We start from the raw sequence: 18,758 nt of genomic DNA on the forward strand, positions 1-18,758 counted from the left end.
ATTTCTCACCAGTCACACCTGTGTGGCAAGAACTACTCGGCCTCTTCCACTGGCAGGCTCCTTCACAGCCCACTTCTTTCACCAGCCAGGAATTTTGTGTATTTTTTTCAAAAATTGCAAAAATTCAATTTCAAATTTTTTAAAAGAAAATTCAAAAATTTCAAAATTTTTTCAAAAAATTTTGTGGTTTTTTTTATTTTTTTCAAAAATACACAGTTTGCGTTCATGATCAGTGTAAAACAAAGCCCAGTCCTTCAAAAATGCTCTCTCCAGGCCTCTCCACACCAGTTCTGCTGCTGGGTGTCAGAGAGGTCTGACTGTCAGCAGAAGGACCCTCACTCTGCAAGCATGACCCTAAAAAAGAAAAACTTTTTTTTTCTTCTTCAGAGCAGAGACCTCAGGCACTTTCACCAGAAAACTGAGGGAGCAGAAAGGGAGAATGGCACAAGTAAATTCAGGAGAGAGTACAAGCTGCAGATGTACAACATCTGGACTCTCAGGAACAAAATCAGTACAGCACTTTCAAACTAGGAGGCAGCAAATGACCCTGGCTCTCTCTTGTCCGCTGACTTACACAAAATTTGGAATAGGACAAGTGAAAAACAGCATGACGTGATCTTCCCTTATATCTGCCTGGTACTTACTCATCTACTACTGCTCTGTCAGCACTTGCAGCCATTTGGGCCAGAAGAGAAACATTAAGAAAACATTAAGACAAAAAGCTGAGTGGACAAGTGTCCTAAAAGATATCAGGAGCTGGCAGTACCTGTGCCCAGAGGCTGCCATGCACGAAAAGTGATGGGTCAGAGCTCATTTCCTGGTTCCTGATGACAACATGGCAGGAAATGGAACCCTGAAGAGGAACAGGGGTCCTAAATACACAAGTAAATTATTAGTAGGGCTTAGAAACTCACATTATACCTGTCTTGAGCCACTTGATTGGGGCCTCCAGCACAACTGAGGTTTGGGAGGCGATGGCTCTGTGCCTCTGGAAGACACTTGTGACATGTGGGAGAGTTTTCAGGTCATCCCTGGCACTGAAAGAAAGCTGACTTTTCATTTGTTCTCTGCCCTCCAGGGGCAGAGTCTCTGTATCACCAAAAGGCTGCAAGGATCATCCATGCTCCTGGACACAGACACATGTCCTAAGACTGTCAAAGTGAGTTTCTTCAAGGAGCTCAGAGGTTTGAGACACAAACAGGATGATGCTCCATCCTCAGAGTCCCCATAAGGAAGCTTTTGTTATCCCACTGCTCACCCCTGGATGCTTCCAGCAATCTGCAGGAGAGCAATTTCAAGGATCCTCCTCCATCATCCTGTTCCAGGAAGGGTATGCCAGGCTGGTGTTTAGCACTACTGAGATGAATATGACAGCTGATTTTTCCTGAAGCAAGTCAGAACTCAGGCAAACTGATCTCTCAGAAAAGTTGCCCCCAGAATATCTCTTTTTTAACAAGCTAATATATAAACCACAAAGTTATAGGTGTTAATAAGCAGATCTTTATTTTTGGGAAGGAAAATAATCAGCTTTAAGTCTAACAGGCACCTCACAGCCAAAGATTTCTACTTTCTTACCAGTGATAAACTCAATTTGCCTCAAATTTAGCCCAAAATGAGGGTAAAATGACCCTGACTCTCTCCAAGGCCCTGCAATGGTCAGGAATAAAGCAAAATCTGGGCAGCAAACAAGCCAAGATGAGGGTAAAATGACCCTGACTCTCTCCAAGGCCCTGCAATGGTCAGGAATAAAGCAAAATCTGGGCAGCAAACAAGCCAAGATGAGGCTTGCCAGTGCTGCTCACCAGGCTCAGCAAGGGAGAAATTATTCCTTTTCAAACTCAATTCCATCCATTGTGCCATGCTGAACACATAAGCAAAGCTCCCACCTGGCATCCAAGTTATATTTATCCATAAAGCATTTGGCTGTTTTGTCTGGATCGTGCTTTCCAATCTTGTGTTTCACAAGCAAAGCTCCTCCTTTCCTCCCAGGAAGTCACATTTCTGATGCATTTACTGCCTGAGGTGTTTTTAAGGAAGTGAAAACAAATGACAAAAGCTTTGAAGCATGACTAGACTTCTTACCTCAGAGCTGCAAGAGCTGCAGGGATGCTGGGCCAGAGCAAACACGAGGACAGCTAGATTTGGGGGTGCTAAAAATCAGAGGGGTCAACTGCCCCACCCAACCCAAAGTGAAGACATTTATCAGAGTCCTTATCCGGGGTAGGAGTGCCAGTCTCTCCTAGAGGTGTGAAGCAATGAATGTGGCAGGTGAGGGAAGCACACAGGACAGCTCTTGTGGGTGGCACCGAACAAAGAAAGCCTTTTAATGATCACCATGAGCTTTTACTGCACGAGCCATAAAGCACATGCTCCTCCAGCCTAGTGGTTTCTTGTTTCATGGAAGAAAAAAACCCAAACCCAGCTTTTTTCTTCCACACCTGTAAGCCACCAAGCATTATCCTGATCATATTTTCCAGCATACAGGGCACAGGCTGGAGGAGGACAGACAGCTCTAAAGTGGGATTTCTGGTGTTCTTTTAGAGGTGGCAGGTGGGTTTGAAAGACTTTACAAGGCCACAGCAGCAGGTCAGAAGAGATAGAACTGGGAAAGTCACAGAAGTACCGTCACCAGTTTTTGTCCCTCTGGAGGCTGCTGCATTACCTGTGATCCCTTAAAATGTGTTAGTGATATCCAGCACTCCTAAAACAAGTCAACTCCTCAAGAAGGGGTCTAAAAGACCACAGTAACCAGATTCAAAAATCTGTGTTTGCTAGGGGAATTTCCATCTCTGAGAAACAAATCAGGCTCTTTATAAAAGAATGATGACTTCAAATCTTTCAAGGCAAGACTGAAAAACTAGTCTTACCACTGACTCCACAAACCAGGGCTCTAAATCCCCTTTCCCCCTGTGCCCTCCTTTGTTTGCCAGGTAAGAGGCTGAAGAAAACCTATCCATTTTTCTGTAACAAAGCAGCCACCTGCAGGGCCCATTCACCAGAACAGCTGAGCAGGTCTAATTGCTCACTGCTGGAGGGCACAGTCCTGCCCATTTCCCCATCCTCCTCCCAGCCCAGGCACCAGTCTGACTCACCCAGAACCTCCCTGAAGGCTGTGGATAGTTTTCCCAGGGTTAGCCAAGCGAGCTGACTCACTGAGGACTTGGGTGATCCCCAGAGGTCCCTTCCTACCAATATTATTCCATGAGTACTGCACCAGGGGACCACAAGGAGCACAGAGCTGGAAATCAGGCAGAAAAGGAGCTTGTTCTCATCCCTGTTGGAGAGCTCTGCTCTCAGGGGAGCTTGGCTGCCTTGCTGAGCTGTCCTGTGCATCTCTGCAGCCTTTACACACTGACTGGCACAGGGAGCCCACTGCCACGTGCCCCTGGCCAAAGGGCTGACAGCAAAAGCTGCTGAAGCAGCTGGTGGTGAGCACAAGCACCCCTAGAGTCGCACAGCTTGGCAGGAAGGGCTGCTTGGTTATTGGAGCTGCCTCCTTCCAGGAGCATTTAGCCAATATAATGATTTTGTTAGGCAGCTGTTAATGCAGCTCCTTCAAAGATGGCACAAGGGAAACCAAGAAAAGTGAGGTAGGCAGAGAAATGAAGAGAACAAGAAGAACAATCTTCTCCTTTTAACATTTGTTAGATATTTGGTGTAACAGAGCCAGGTCACTTTTCAGAGATAATTGCAGCATTTCCATTGATAAATTTCAACATGATGGTCATGCAAAATGAAGAAGTCCATCTTACAGCTTGGCAGAGGGTACAAATTCATGCAAACTTCACTTACCATGCCATAATCTGAGGTGAAGAGAACATTTCCATTGGCACACAAGCCAACAGTGCATGGCTGCAGCTGGTCCTGCTCCTGCAGCCATACCCTGGCACCCTGCAAAAACCAGAAGACATCCCATTAGAAAGAATTGGAGCCTGTGAGATCTGCACCCCAGGAAAGCTGGGGGAAGCTGCAGTATTCAGAGGCTACTTCCAAGCTACAGCTGCTTAAAATATTTAAGTAAGTTCTACTGACATTTTCAGAGAAATTGGGTTTGTTTTTTCCTTATGTAACAGTAGCGGAAGAAAAAGCAGTTTTAATGAGCTTCATGCGGAAACTAAAGTAAGGAAACACCAATTTTTATAGAAAGTGTCATGGAAAGATACCAACACATAGAATAGTTGGTTTGACTGTCTAAATATTTTAAAACTTGGAATAGCCGGTCATTAAAAGCCATGCTATAATAATAATAGAAAATATAAATAAAGCATGTTTACAATGTAAACAATACACCCACGCATCATTGTAAGTCAAAATGCTTCCAGAAATCACCAGCTAAGAGGATTTCACAGAGCTTTGTTTGCAAACTCTGGCAAGAGTTTCCTTTGGTAACTGACATGACCTGAGTGTTTCTCTGATGTATATACACACAGATGTATACACGATGGTCCTTACGCCTGATGTATGTACGCACTGGTGTTTATATCTGGGTTTTTTATATGATGTTGCACATACACTACAACATCTTAAACTTCTCCATGTCTCTCAAGACAAGTCTGAGCACAAACCCAGATTTCTGGTAACACACATGCAGGGATCTGCAGGACAGGTAGATCTCATAGCTGGCCTACCAAAATATTAAGGAAAACAAGTTTGCTGGATTGGCCTCTTCTGCCTGTGGGACCTGGTACAAGGGAAAGAACAGGAGCACGAAGGCAGATCAGGGCTAGGCATGAAGTCACACCACATTTCAGTTATTGCAAACTAATCACTTCCATGTCTTCCCATAGAAATCACATAAACTCTGCTTAGATAAATACTGAGAAAAATCCAAAGTGCTCAACTGTTGAGTAACATTAGGGCCATGCTGCTTTTCATTGATTCATATACTGACTTTCTTCCTATTTTTTTTAATGCCCCTAAATTATTGATTGTGAGCTTTAAGCCCTTCCTACCCTCTTAATCCCATCAGCACCATTAGCTCTTTGCTTGTAGGCTTAATATGTTTGAAGAAATTGAATAGTGTTTCTATATTACATTATCCAAAATGTGAAACACTAATTCTATTTTTAATGATTTGTTTTTAGTTTAGGTGGGTTTTTTTAAACTACTTAAGTCACTCTAAACACTTTAGTACCCCGGACTTTCCTTGCTGTAGGAGATACATCTATAGGCCAATCTCCAGTCCTCCCAACAAAAGATCTGGGTTTAATGACGTTAAAAAGGTGTACATAATTCTAGCTTTACTGCTGTGCTCTGGTCTAGAGTTTCAAGCAGATTAATCTCCCCTCACCAAGTGAATGAAAAGCACCATTGCATCTGATCAGCACCTAAACCCATGGATAGTCTGCAGAGATCAACCTCATGGCCAGTGAACAATAGCAATAGAAAAAAATGGAATCTTACATTACAGATTTGAGATCCCAGAGTGCTGGTGTGGACAGTACATCACACACAGATTTTGAGGAACTATACAGAGGATTTGTTACATCCCCTTAAGTTTTCTGAAACTCTGGATGCTTTAAATAAAGTGTCCTGAGGCATCTGGGCAAGACATTGCTATTGAGAAATCATCAATTTCCCAAATCACATTCTGACTGGTGTGCATAAACATATGCACATCAACATGCGTTTGAAAATTTTTTGCTACTTTCACCGGACTCCTATTACCACCATGGTAGAAAGCAAAGAGTCAGAAAACAGGAAGGATGTGTCTCCAAACAGAGGGATGAAAGAAAGCCTTTTATAAGACACTTAGTGTAAACATCCCCAACAGTGCACTTCAATGCCTTCAGACACCAGTAAGCCAGGATGGCAGGGATGAGAGCCTGAGGCAAGTGCAGTTTAATCAGAAGACAAGTCTGCACCCCGCCATGCACACTGTGCCCCAGTGCCACAGCACACACACCCTGTGTATGGCAGTGTGCCACCATCATGGCACCCTAAACACTCTGCCCCTGGAGACCAGGGGCATCCAGGTTACACAGACTTCCTGCTCCCTGAGCTCAGAAATTAACTTGGAGCTACAGGCAGTTGATAATCTGACACAGAAGAGACAATCCATGGGCGTGAACACTGTTATTTAATAGCTACCACTCAGAAGGGAAAGGGGGAGATAGGCAATGGGTCACTCAGCTATCTTCAACACATAGAAATTATCTAAAAGTCCAACTGATTTAGACCCCTTTCCCAGCAGAAGTCCATGTGCAAAAGTATTAACAAATACTCCTCCAAGGAGACACAGCTCTTTTGTACAACACCACACAAGCTTATGGCAGGTCCTTCTGTGAGCTGCTAAGGAATAGAAAGCAACATGCTGAAACTCCCAGGCCCTGTGATATTCCAGCTGCCCAGAATGACTTACTTCAGTTTACTCTCATGTTGTAGCTATTTGTACAACAGCAATTGCCTCTGCACAGCAGAGTAACTGCACCCAGTTATGCTGTTTCAAAAAGGAATATTCTGCTGAGACAGCCAGAAAAGGAACCACAGAGCAAATAATTATTTTAACTTCTGCCCAGCATAGCCATAGCCCCATTTCCTGAAAGGCAGAGTTTGTATTAGTGCATCTCCTCCCACCAGGCCTTTTCTCTAAACATGAAATTCCCCAAGGAGCCTTGACTAAATACGGGAGCAGATGGTGGCACCAAAGAGACTGCCCCACTTTACTCCCCTGTCCCCCAATGCCAAACATTTCATTGATCCATTGAAAAGATTAAATTGAGCAGAAAACTTCCAAAAACTGCCAGGCAGCAAGGCTGAACTTCCATAGGAGAAGCAAGGTCAGTAGCACTGAGCAGTGCCCAGCAGTGATGTGCCAGCTCGGGGGAGCCCCAGCTCCCACAAGCACCATGATGGGAAACCCTGCTCGTCCAGGACAAGAGTAAAAACCCTTCAACTTCCATTCTAGGATACAGGAGATCCACCCTCACCCACAGACAAAACAGTTTAACAAAATGAAGCAACAAGCAATCACCAATTTGAGAACACCTTAAGACAGAGGAGGAACAGCAGTGACAATTTTGTGTAATCACTTTCCATCAAATAAAGCTGGCTGAATACTGATCATGCAGTTAACTCAAGCCCCTTATATAATGAGCTCATCCCCACCCAATTATTCTTTTACTAGGAGTTTATTAGGTTGGTCTACTGCTTTGGTTTTAAAGGGAACAAGAGCAGGAACAGAAAGGAAGAATAAAACAGTAATGTACCAGCTCCTATATCAAGGGCAGGTCACTCAGATGTTAAACAAACTCTGAGACCAACATCCTCATTCCTATGGCCTCAGTAACAATCTATCCATGAACTTGCCTTGCCACAAAGTGCACAGCAAAGCACAATCCTGAAAAGTGATCTTGTACCACAAGGTTGTAATTCAGAAAATAAAGTTGCTTGCATACAGAGAGCAGTGTTTCATCAGTACTGGCCCATGGTCACACCATCATGCCGTCCACTGTGGACAGTAAACTCTAAGATGTCATTTCTCAGTTCAAATAACACATGGCACTTTGGATCCTAGACTCAGAAATAAATAACAAGTTTTCAACTACAAGTACTACATACATAACTTACCTTTGTCCTCCTAGCACACTGAGGCTGTTCAGTGGGTATTGGGCACCCAAGCCTTGTGTTTCTCCTGGCAATGGATCCATATGCTCCTAGGCTTAGGAAAGGCTCTCCTGGCAGCACAGTGCTGAGCCAGCTCTTTTCCCAGCCTCAGTGGCTTTGTGGCTGCAAACCACAAGGCAGAGACTGGGCCAGAAAGGCCCTTGCAATTCAGACAAAGCCGGAATCAGGTTTCAATAAATGCACTTTCCAAGAGATTGATCTGAATGATCATGAATAAGTGATAGGATAAATACAAAGAGCCTTAGCTAATGGATGTAGGATTGGTGGGGAGGGGGAGTCCCTGGCAGCCTAGCCCCATATGGCAAGGAATGCAACTTTGCTGTTTTTCTGATGGCAGGCTGAAATGAAGCCATGGGCTGTATCTGATCAGCAAAACTGGGACCAGCTCCTGGAAGGGAGGGGCAGCCCAGAGATCACAGGTAAGAGAGACAGAAGCACCAGCTCAGTTGGCAGCAGCCAGCATGGAGCAGCTGGCAAGAGGGACAATACCTGCAAGAGCAGTAGGGATAACAGAAACCAAAGTCTACTTCTTGTCAGGCACGAGGGAGACACACTGTAGAGCAAAAAGGGGCTGGATTGTACCTGTCTGGTCCCACAATTCCCACACAGCAGCTCACTGAGCTCGGGCAGCCCCTGCAAGCCAGCAGGGCTCAGAGCTGCACAAACTGCAGCCATGGGTCCTGCTACTCCAGAGCTGCAGCCCAGGCTGAGCCCATGACTCATTCTAGTTCTGCCAATTAGCAGCCCCATTCCTCACTAATTAAGGAGCAGAGCCCTCAGTCTGCCAGCAGCTTTGCAGAATAGCAGTATCAGGAAAAGGTTTGTGCGTTTTAAATAATCTAAGAGCATTAAGAGATTTTCACTTCTGGTCACTGATGTATATGCACTGCTTCCCACTCCCCTTTTGCCTCCTCCTCCCATCTGTTCTGTTCCTGTCTCTTCCCCCAGTTTGGCTGCTGCACAGCTTTTCTTCTCACTCTCCAGAACATCTCCAAATATTTCCCAGGAAATGCCTGGTTTGTGGAGGTAATTCTTAATCTTCTCAAAGAAGCAGCTACACACTACAGGAACCACACAAACTGCTTGTCTTGTCATGGGCAGGGAGGGAATGAACCCCCACCTGTTTTCCACATACTTCAGAGCTGCCCTTTGCCATGAGCACAAGGTCCACAGAAAGGAGGCAGGTGTGAATCCTTCCAGACTCCACTGTACACTCTCTCCAAGCTCAGTTTAAGATAAGCTGCCCCCTGCAATTCCACCATGGCAGTGGAGTCACTCTCCTCCTCAGATGAACTAATAGTCCTACAGAGCTTGCAACCACCTGAGCAATTATCACCAGTCATGAAAATGCATACTGAATTTCATAAAGTTCATAAAAGCAAACACCACTTCCATGCCTTCATAACAAGCTCTTCCCTGCCTAAAACTTCAGTTAGGAACTGAATTAAAATTCGTTGTTCCCTAAGCACATTAATCACACGGGTATCTACAGATGTGTATTCCCTGTCACATCACAGCTGCACTGGCTTTCCTACATCCCTTCTGTAGCCCTGAAAGAAAGGAGGTAATGTGGCATCTGCTAAACCCCAGCCAGGCCCTAGCAAAACTTCCCCTGACCAGCCTGCAGCTCAAAACTGAGCAAGTAAAAGGTATTCCTGCCCTGCTCTCAACTTGGGCAGTGCTTCTCAAAGAAGCCTCTCCCACTTGCCACCAAATATATAGCGAGGTGGCTTCTTTGCAGTTCCCTCCCTCTCTCAAATTCAGCCAATGGCTTCAAGGGTGAGGCTGGGCTGAGGGACAGTTGAGAAGTCTTGGAGGTCCACAGAATAGAGCCCAGGGCCTCAGGCAGCCACAAGGATACAGTGGTCTGTCACTGGGCAGCCCCAGTGCCATATGTTTTGTAAAAATCTCAGAAAGAGCCCTGAAACAGTATGTCTTCTGCAATGTTTATTATGCATAATTTGGGATTATGCCAAATAACTTTTTGCATCTTGCCACATCCTTGACTTTCCCTACCTTGTGGAGTTCTACCACCTACTCACACATTATACAGAAACGTGTGTTTTTAAACCAATCTCATCACTGTGAAGCACAAAATCCCTTTTTCTTGCAGTCAGAGGTAGAGGCACAGAGGAATTCAATCCACCTTCTCTGTCTCATCCATTATTTTCTGCTCTTTTGCCATGTCTCCCCCTATTTGTCATTTCACTAATAAAGTAATCTCAGGTTTTTAAACTCTTCATGTGAGACATTTTCCTGGTGTTTGCTCGTCCTCTGTGTCCTTCCTTCAAATACCACTCAGAAAGCAAGTGGAGTGCCTCTGAGCTGGGTTGCAGTGTTTCAATCTGAAATAAGAGTGGAAATAGGGAAAAATGGGGCAAATAACCCATGTAAGAAAGAAGCTGGGAGACAGGAAAGACAGAAGAGTCTGTTTCACTCTTTTCTAAAATCACTGGGTACAAAGACATGTGCTAGTAGCAGCATCCAACTACTAGATGTGGATGGCAACACTGGGAGTTACCATAAAATTACAGAATAAATTGAGTTGGAGGGAGCCTGCAAAGGTTATCAAGTCCAACTCCTGGCCCTGCACAGGACCAAGAGTCACACCATGTGCTCCAGAGCATTGTCCAAACACTTCCTGAACTCTGGCAGGCTTGGTGCTGTGGTGATGGAGACAGAAGTTTCTAATAAACATCCCTGGAAAGCACCCATCTTGCATCACATTGTGATGCTGAAGTGCTTTCAGTAAATGGAAAGGACACAAAACATTTTAAAAATCAACAGGTCCAAGAGTTCCCAGAGATGTGTCCAATAAAGTTTCTCAACAGTTGCTATTAGTTTTTTATAAGTCTGGTAATGCTGAGGAAATTCCAAGAGATTGAAAGAGTCAGAGTCTAAATAGCAGTGATAGCAGGATTATCCCTAGCAACCATGGGTTGCTTAGTCTGAGAACCCAAGGGAAAATACAGAGGTTTTGCTCTCTGCTGTTCCATCTTAAGGATACTCTGGCTTTAACTGCTGTCCAGTGCCAGTTAACAGGGGGAAGGAAGTCAAGTCAAAAAGGCTTCTTCTTCCTTAGCATCCAAGCACACAAGATAAATAGGATCATGATTGACTCTCGTGGTGTTGCCCATGTAGAACACAGAATTTCAGTAAAAGTCAGCTCTTGAGGAGCAAACAGCAGCAAAGGGATCTCAAAACTGTTGTTATGGATGGGGAAAATCACTACTAATTGAGGGAGTTTCCAACAAATGTCTGCAGTGACAGGGTCAGTAGTATTTTATATTCTCATCAAGGACCTAAAATCTAAAGTAATTCTGACAGTACTAGCAGATGCCAACATCTGGCAGATAAGTAAGTCCCCACAAGGATGTGACCACCAGAGCAATGTGGATTCCACAGCCCCCTGTTAGAACAAAACAGGATTAAAGTACAGCCAAACAGAAAGGTCATCATCAGGAGAGAAGGAATGCAAGGAGTACTTCAAACAGAGGAATGTCTTCTGGAAAGTCACAGACCCAAAGAGGATTGCAAATTGCTGAGCAGAAACTCCCAGGACATTTGGTGGCAACAAGAGTTGATGCATGTCTGGGATGTATAAACAGGAGTAAGGAAGTTTACTGCTTACTTATGCTTTGAGGTGTGAGAAAGAAGCCTTCCAGAGACAACATAAAAGGCTCAGTCATTTTTGCTATTCAGAAAGATCCCTTGTAGTGCAAAAGTATTTGTGAAGATGTTAATGTCATTATGTAGATTTGCCAGAGCTAGGGCTGACCTATCTAGCCCAGACAGTGATAGTGGGGGGATTAGAGCAGCATGTGGCCCAGCATGGGCTGCAAACCTCATCAGTGTCCCTGCATCCTCAACTGACTCAGCCCTGCTGAGAGGACACGACAGACAGTAGTACTGAGACCCCTCTCTGCTACCTGCTGGCTCACCTTTGCCAGCAGCTCAGAGGCAACCTGGTGCCAGAAAATAATTTTTTGCAGACAGAGAAGCTATTTGGGACAAAGTGACTCTCATGAAGCAGAAGAAAAGTAGGACCTGAAAACGGATGGATCTGCCAGACGCTTCAGAAATGAAGCAGGATTTATTTTAAAACAAGGTTGTGTAACCACTTGCAGAAACTGCAAAAAGCAAGGGATCCTCCAGAAATAAGAAGCCCTTCTAGAAAGTGTGATTCAGCCAAATCTTCATCATTGGCTCAAGATGCAAGTAAGAGGAATAAAGAGCACTAATACACCCCCCATCATCCTAACCCTAATTTCCACCTTGTCATCAAATAGACTGATGACTGGATCTGTGAGAGGCCCCACCACCAGTTCAGTTGCTGTGATAATTATTGCACTTGTATGACAGGACCCCTCAGTCCCCTGGGTACTGTGCCAAGTGAGGCATAACAGGCCCTCCATAGGTGTTTTTCCTGAGACTAGGCTCTGCAGCACTGCTGAACTGTGGGTGATCTCAGATGGAAATGAGGAGGCAGAACTGCAGAGTTTGAGGTAACTGAAAGATAACCAGGAAATCCAGACTCTCACAAGTTTCAGTCTTAATAATCACATTTAGATAGTTTGCATATTCTCCTTACAGCAAAATGGGAAAAAGAAATTGCAAAACATTTGTGATCATTCTGTTAAATGTAAGTGTGGCAAGAAGTGAAACCAGAGCAGAATAAGGTGGTTTTGGAGGCCACAATGGGGCAGCTGCATGCTGGCCCAGGGCAACCTGACTTCCCTTCATGTGGGGGCTCTCACTGAGAGCCTGTGCCAGCCCACCCTCTTGCTGCTGATGGGATGTGACAAGGTCACAGCTCACGCAGCCTGGCTCCAGATGAATGCCCTAAGGAGGGAGCTAGCAGGACTCCCTCTCTTCCGCCAGACACTTCTTCCTGTCACCTTTGGCACAAGAGCTCTCTTCCTTGCAATTGCTGCTCCAAAACAGGGCAGTCGAACCCTTTTGTCCTATATCTGCCTCTTTATCACTCTGAATGGTTTGGGGGAGCTTGGATGGAGGATCCAACAGCTTGGATGGAGGATCCTGTGTGTAGGAACATCCATGCTACACCAGCTGCATGGATATCTTCAAGGACAGTGGTACTGCTCTTCAGCTGCACTATACAGGCTAATTAAACAGAGGGGGTGTGCTCTGTGTGCTATTGATACAGAGAGCATTACATACACAAGATGGATGTTACAGTCAGCATTTCTCTGTCTCTTCTTAAACCCTACGGGTTCTCTTTCTGAGAGGTCACAACATTCTCAGTAGACTGAGAGGAGGTTGTCAGGGGAAGCTGGCAAAGCACATGTTCCTGAGAGGTGGAGAGAGGCTTGGCCAGAATACTCCTTCAAAGAGCAGCCTCACTGCTAAAGAAGATGATGTTCTAGTACCTTTTCTTCCCAAGATGGCATTTTCCTAAGACAATGGTTGTTAACCCATGGGCATTCAGCTTACTGTTATCTGTAAAGACAGCCCATCACTCATGGTCAGCATCATCCACGTCAGCTGAACCATTTCCCTTATCTCAGACAAGAGTCTCTGGATAGATTCTCCTAGACATGTGGCCATGTTCCTCTCTCACAGGAGCTCCTCCTTCTCCCAACTGCAGGGGGCATGGGAAAGGCAAACCAAACTGTTGAGAAACCTAATCCAGCCATATACAAACCCTTCCCACCCAGCACAACCTGGGCTCCCTGGGGACACAGGTCTCTGGATGATGCATCCAAGCAGCTTCAACAGAGAGCCCAAAGGTGGTGACAATTGCATGTGCAACCAAAAATCAGACCAGTCCTGTACCTGCTGCACCCATGAATCAGGCAGGCTCCACACCGCAAAGGTGCATTCACAGTCAAGTCCTTTCAGTTGTTCCCTTACCCATGTTCCCCATCTGCCTGCAGATGTTTATACACATGACTTCATGCCATTAGATGCTCAAAGCACAGCAAATTCAGTTGAGTGTCTTGGAGCCAGTAAAGGGCCACACTTTGTAGACTTCCTGATGGCTTTGTGGAGCAGTCAGGCACTTTCCATTTGCATCAAGTAGTCAGCAGTCAGGGCAAAGCTGCCAAAGCAAAAGAAACCTGGCAGAGGTAGCTGCTTTCCACCTCAGTTTGAGGCCAAGAAAGCAGCTCAGGTGCATGCATGGTGGCAACTCCAGTAGCCTTAGTACTCCTTCACAGCTTTGACTCTGAGGCTCCTCCCTGATCTGCATGTATTCCCCAGAGAGATGGATCCTCTCCCTGTCTCCATGGCAGATGCCCCAGGCCACAAAGAAGAGAAGGGCTGTGGCCAGGGAAGGATGGGGAACATGGGGAATAGTGAGTCAAGACCATGACAGATGTAGAGAGGACAATTCCAATCACCACAGCCATGCAGGAAATTAACACAGAATTACCCCGCCTTTCTCTCCCCATGTCAGAAAGCTTAAGAATTTCAGGGGATTTATTTTACAACACAGATGAAAAGCTTTGGATTTCACCACAAGAGCAATGAGGAAAACTGTTTAACACTTAAAATGCCAGCATTTCTAGGCCAGTGGCACGTGAGAAGGAGAGCAGCATCTGTGACTCCACTGGATGCTGCTCCTCAGTGCTGACTGACTAGGGGATCCTGCTAACTGGTCACTCCAACTGGAGTGCAGAAGGACAGGATGGGAGAAGTGTCTCCTTTAACCCTGCCCATGACATTCCTGCCCCTTAGGGGGAATTGGAGAGCGAGTCACATCCTCTGTGTCAACCCCACATCCTGCCCACACTCCAGACACACAGGGAAACCATCATCTGTCACTGTGCCACAGCCCGGGCCTGCAGGGCCCCTCCTCCTGCCTGGGCACAGGACTCCCTGCAGCAGCCAAGCAAGGATGGCAGAGCACACACACACGGCTCCTCCACTCCCACCCTGCTGCAGCAAAGGCCTCATCCATCACATCTCTGAGCCATGCTGCACAGCAGAGCTCCCATGGCAGAGGCACACACACATCTTTGTGCTGTACCACTCACTGAGGATGAAGGTTTTCTAATCTGACCCGCTTGGGACGTTGTGGGAGAAGAGCAGCAGCAGCAGCAGCACACTCCCCAGCAGCTCACTGTCCCTGGGGTCTGCAAGCAGAGGAGGGCACAGCACATGGGAAACCCTTCCACAGTGTCAAGCTGGCACAACTGGCTAAAACTATTCCTCCCTTGCAGAACCAGGATGGCAAGCGGGTTGAACCCTCCACAAAGCCATTTTGGTCTCCAGCATGCCAAAGGGGGAGCTAGGGGAGCTGTGAAGACCCATGACATCCCCACCTAATCCCAAATACTGATCCACAGCTGAGTGTGATAATCTAAATGCTGCAAGCACAGCATGGGCGCCTGCTAAGGCAAGACCAAGAGAACACTGGGGTTTAAGCTATTCACTCTAAGACATGACATGCATCCCCTGGGACAAGATCTATTCTGCTGCTGCAGAAAGAAGTGAAGCAACTCCCTTCTACTCAGGCTTTCCCTCCCACTAAGAACCCCCATGGAGAAGGAGGAAGAGTGGCTGGGGTGCAGCAAATGCCAAACATTCCGTCTTTGGGGAAGTCACATTCCCTCTCTCCCACCCCCACTGCCTTTCCTGCAAAGCAGAGTCGGATGCTTTCCTGCACACACTCACCCCAGTTCTCCAGCCTTGCCTACCTTGCTTCATCAGGATTAAAGTGATTTACAAGAGACGTGTGACTCTTAGAGAGACTCTGGCTCCAGGACTGCCCCTCAGCCCTTCCCTGGAAATCCCTGCTTCTTCAGATAATGGCAGAATCATGCCTGGACAGCGTCCTGGAGCTGGACAAAGCAGGCAGTTCTCTGAAGAGTGCTACTTGCTGAGGCGTGCACCTCTGGGCATCCCCTTTCCAGCCTCCCATTCCCATCAGTTCCTTCAGGCTCCAAAGTGGCTACTCCTGTTGCAAGAGGCCAGGAGGTTCCTCCTGACAGAGGGGTGGGCATAAAGGCTGTGGTGAAATGGCCCTTTGGGAAACTCTGGCCTCCATCTGATTAGATACAGACGGCCCAGACTTCCAGGAGCAGCAGGTTAATCAGTTAATGGCTGGGGGATGCTGGCGATGCCGCATGCTGTGGGGCAGCCCCAGCCGCACAGCCCGGGGGCAGCCACTCCTTCCTCTCTGCGGCCAGATCTGGGAAAACATCTGTTCTGATAAAGAAAGCGCTTCACCAGGGAGGGGGCAGGCCCGAGCCCATCAGCTGCTCCAGCCCAGCGACCACGGGCTGCTCCGGAGCGCTGCTAGCTCCCCCTCCGCACCCGTGACTCGCAAGGCCAGACACTGGGGTTAATGGCCTGGAAACCATCTGGGGGCTGGAGGGGGCAGATGTGTCATGCCCCAAACAGGAGGCTTTCAGACCTCAGCCGCAGACCTCCAGAAGGCCCCGTCACCCCACAATGTCTGCCATGCCCACTGCCAATGCCACGGGCACCCACTGTCACCATGGGTCCAAAATGGGCTGCCCTGGCCTTGCACCCACCTGCCCTTCACAACTAAAGCCATCACCAGGCTGGGCTGGAGACCCGTGTTTGCTCAGGCACGAAAAACGGCACGGAGAATTTCGGAGCGTCTGGGCTGTGCCCGGCACCTGGCCCCGCGCACTCAGTGACTCGCTCCCCACGGCAGCACCGCGCCCGCACGGCCGTGTGCTCAGCCGGGGAGGGCACCGCGGCCAGGCGGGACCAGAGCCGCGGGTAACAGTACGGGTCCGGCCTCGGGCAGCCGCTCTGCCCGCCGGCGTGACGGTGACTGGGCAGCGGCACCGAGGAGCAGGGCGCTCCCGCCGCACGCTGCCCGCCTGCCCACCGGCCCGGTGCCCCCGAGGCCAGCCGCTCTGAGACACACACATGCAGGCAGGAGCAGGCTCCGGACCCTGAAGTCGTTCCAGAGGATTAAGGAGCCAGCACCGGGCAGCCATGACTATCATGCGACAAACCCTCTCCTCCCGCAAGCAGCCCCCGGTCGGCATTGCCGACACCGCACATCGGCCGGGCTCCGGCTCCCGCAACCCCTTCAGCCCCTCGCTGGGTTGCGCGGTGCCGCGCCGGGCTGGGGAGCGCTCGGGGACAAAACCCTGCGCATCCCATCGCTCCAGAGAAAGTGCAGCCGGGACCGTCTCGGCGAGGGGGCAGCGGGGGCGCGGCGCGGCCCGCGGGGAGCGCACATCCCACGGCCCCGGGGCGCTCCTGGCCCGGGCACGGCACCCCGATGCCCGTCTGAGACCCAATCCTGCCGGCCCCCGCCCGGCCCCCGCCTCTGTCAGCCCCGAGCGGGGCCGAGCCCCGTCGCCGCGCCCGTCCCGCCGCTGCCCACCTGGCGCAGAGCGGCGTCCATCGGCGGAGCCCCCGCGGAAGCGCAGCCCCGGCTCTCAGCGCCGCACCGCCGCGGCCGGGCGGGCACGGCTCCCGGCCCCGCGCCGCGCTGGCTCCGCCTCGCCGGCCGCGGGCAGCGGGGAGCGGCCGGGCCGCCCGCTCCGCCCCGCTCCGCCCGCCCGGGAGTGCGGCTGCTGCGGCAGCGGCGGGGCCGTGCCCGTGCCGGAGCGCTCAGGAGCGGGATGAGAGTGGCGAGGAAGAGGAGCGCATCTCGAGAGGAGGGGACTGAGAAGGGCTGGGGTGGGGGAGGCCCGAACGGCCGGTGCCACCCTCGGGCATGCGACGGGAACGGGGGACCACTGCTGTACACAGGCACAGGAGCCAAGTGTGGACCTTTGTAAGGACGACTGATGTCACCCAGAACAGCAAACGTTTCGGGTTTGGGGCTCCTTCAGCAGACCATCATAGCATGATGCAGGGAGAGGGACCGTTAACAGGAATCCTGATAGGGCTTCGAAATGATGTCTCTGAGATTTGGAACAGGGGGCAGAGAGCAATACTCTGGGCAAAGTTTCTCCAAATCATAGTTCAAAGATAGAACTCGATCACAGATCAAAGTGTGTCCAGATCATAGTTCACAAGTGCTCTGTGAAGGTGTTTCTTTCCATCAGAATTTATTTCTTTTTTCTGAAAGAAAGGAAATGTAATGGAAGGATGTGGGGGAAGGGTTTTTTAATTTATTATTATATAGTCAATAATGGGAGGGTCTTAAACTGCTTAAAACACAGAGAGGGTTCTGAGGTAGATTGGCAGTATCTTGTTCAACATCTGCCACTTGACAGAGTCACACTGAGGCCACTGCCTTACCTGTGATGACCACCCCCACCACTCTTCCACCTTCACACTCTGGGCCTTTTGGTAGTTTCCTGGTATATGAGTCACTGTCAATGTGTCCTTCCATTTTGATACCAAGTTATTGAGAGCTATCCTGAGCGTGACTATCCAGGCTATTTTGTACTTGTGCTGGATTAGTTTAATCTACACCACTTTCCCTGTCTTATGAAAGCACCATGCAAGATGGCACCAGAAGCCCAACTGCAGTTCTTATCTCACATCTAATACCTCTATGCAGAAGGCCAATCGCTGTGTCAGAGAAGGGGATAGATCTACTCACAGTGTCCTTGACAGTCCTCCTTACAGCCACACATTTGTTGCCAGGCTGTTTCTGCCACAGCCAGCTTTCTCCTCGCGGGAGGAGAGGGGATTCCTGCTGATGCTGTTTCTGCAGACAGTTTTGGCTGCTAAGCTTCTCAGTTCTGGCTGGTCACCAGGGGGCCGTGGAGCTCCTCACAACCACGGGAAAGTTGAGGAGCGCATTTCTTTCTCCTCTATCTGCCTGCCTGCCAGCAGTCTCCACCAGCAAGCATCTCTGCCACCAGACATCCCCTCCCAGACTTCTCAGGAGAAACTCTGGCCATGGTTCCTGTCATCCAGGATAGAAGAGAAGGATACAACCTTTCAAAAGGGCAAGGTTTTTAGCGTTTACACTATTGTTGACTGACACTTTCCAAGAGGGAAATGGAAGATGCCTTGACCCAGTCCTTAGAACAAAGTAACTTTCCAATTCTTCAGTCAATAAACATTGGATTCCCCAAATGGGGCATCAGTGGCTGACGCTGTAAGCCCTATACTCAATCAGCTGAGTAGAAAAGGTGAGAAGAATCTTGACAAGAAACTTACACCTGAAATTTGTTCCTTTCTGCTACAGGATTAAAGCACTAGTCCTGCATTTGTACAGC

At 48.5% G+C, this 18,758-nt stretch overlaps 1 protein-coding gene across 1 annotated transcript in view; it reads right to left on the reverse strand.

Moving 5' to 3' along the window:
• Positions 1-17,046, reverse strand: part of LOC136558686 (unconventional myosin-X-like) — an 88,857-nt gene extending 71,811 nt beyond the window's left edge. The window contains exons 1-2 of the mRNA XM_066553311.1: positions 16,961-17,046; positions 3,793-3,891 (exon numbers count right to left, since the gene is read on the reverse strand). Coding sequence (XP_066409408.1) covers positions 3,793-3,891; positions 16,961-16,981 — 120 coding nt within the window. The 5' untranslated portion in view covers positions 16,982-17,046. The remainder of the gene's footprint in view (positions 1-3,792; positions 3,892-16,960) is intronic.
• Between the last annotated feature and the right edge of the window lie 1,712 nt (positions 17,047-18,758).

This window comes from Molothrus aeneus, chromosome 7 (assembly GCF_037042795.1).
Source record: "Molothrus aeneus isolate 106 chromosome 7, BPBGC_Maene_1.0, whole genome shotgun sequence".
Taxonomy (NCBI): domain Eukaryota; kingdom Metazoa; phylum Chordata; class Aves; order Passeriformes; family Icteridae; genus Molothrus; species Molothrus aeneus.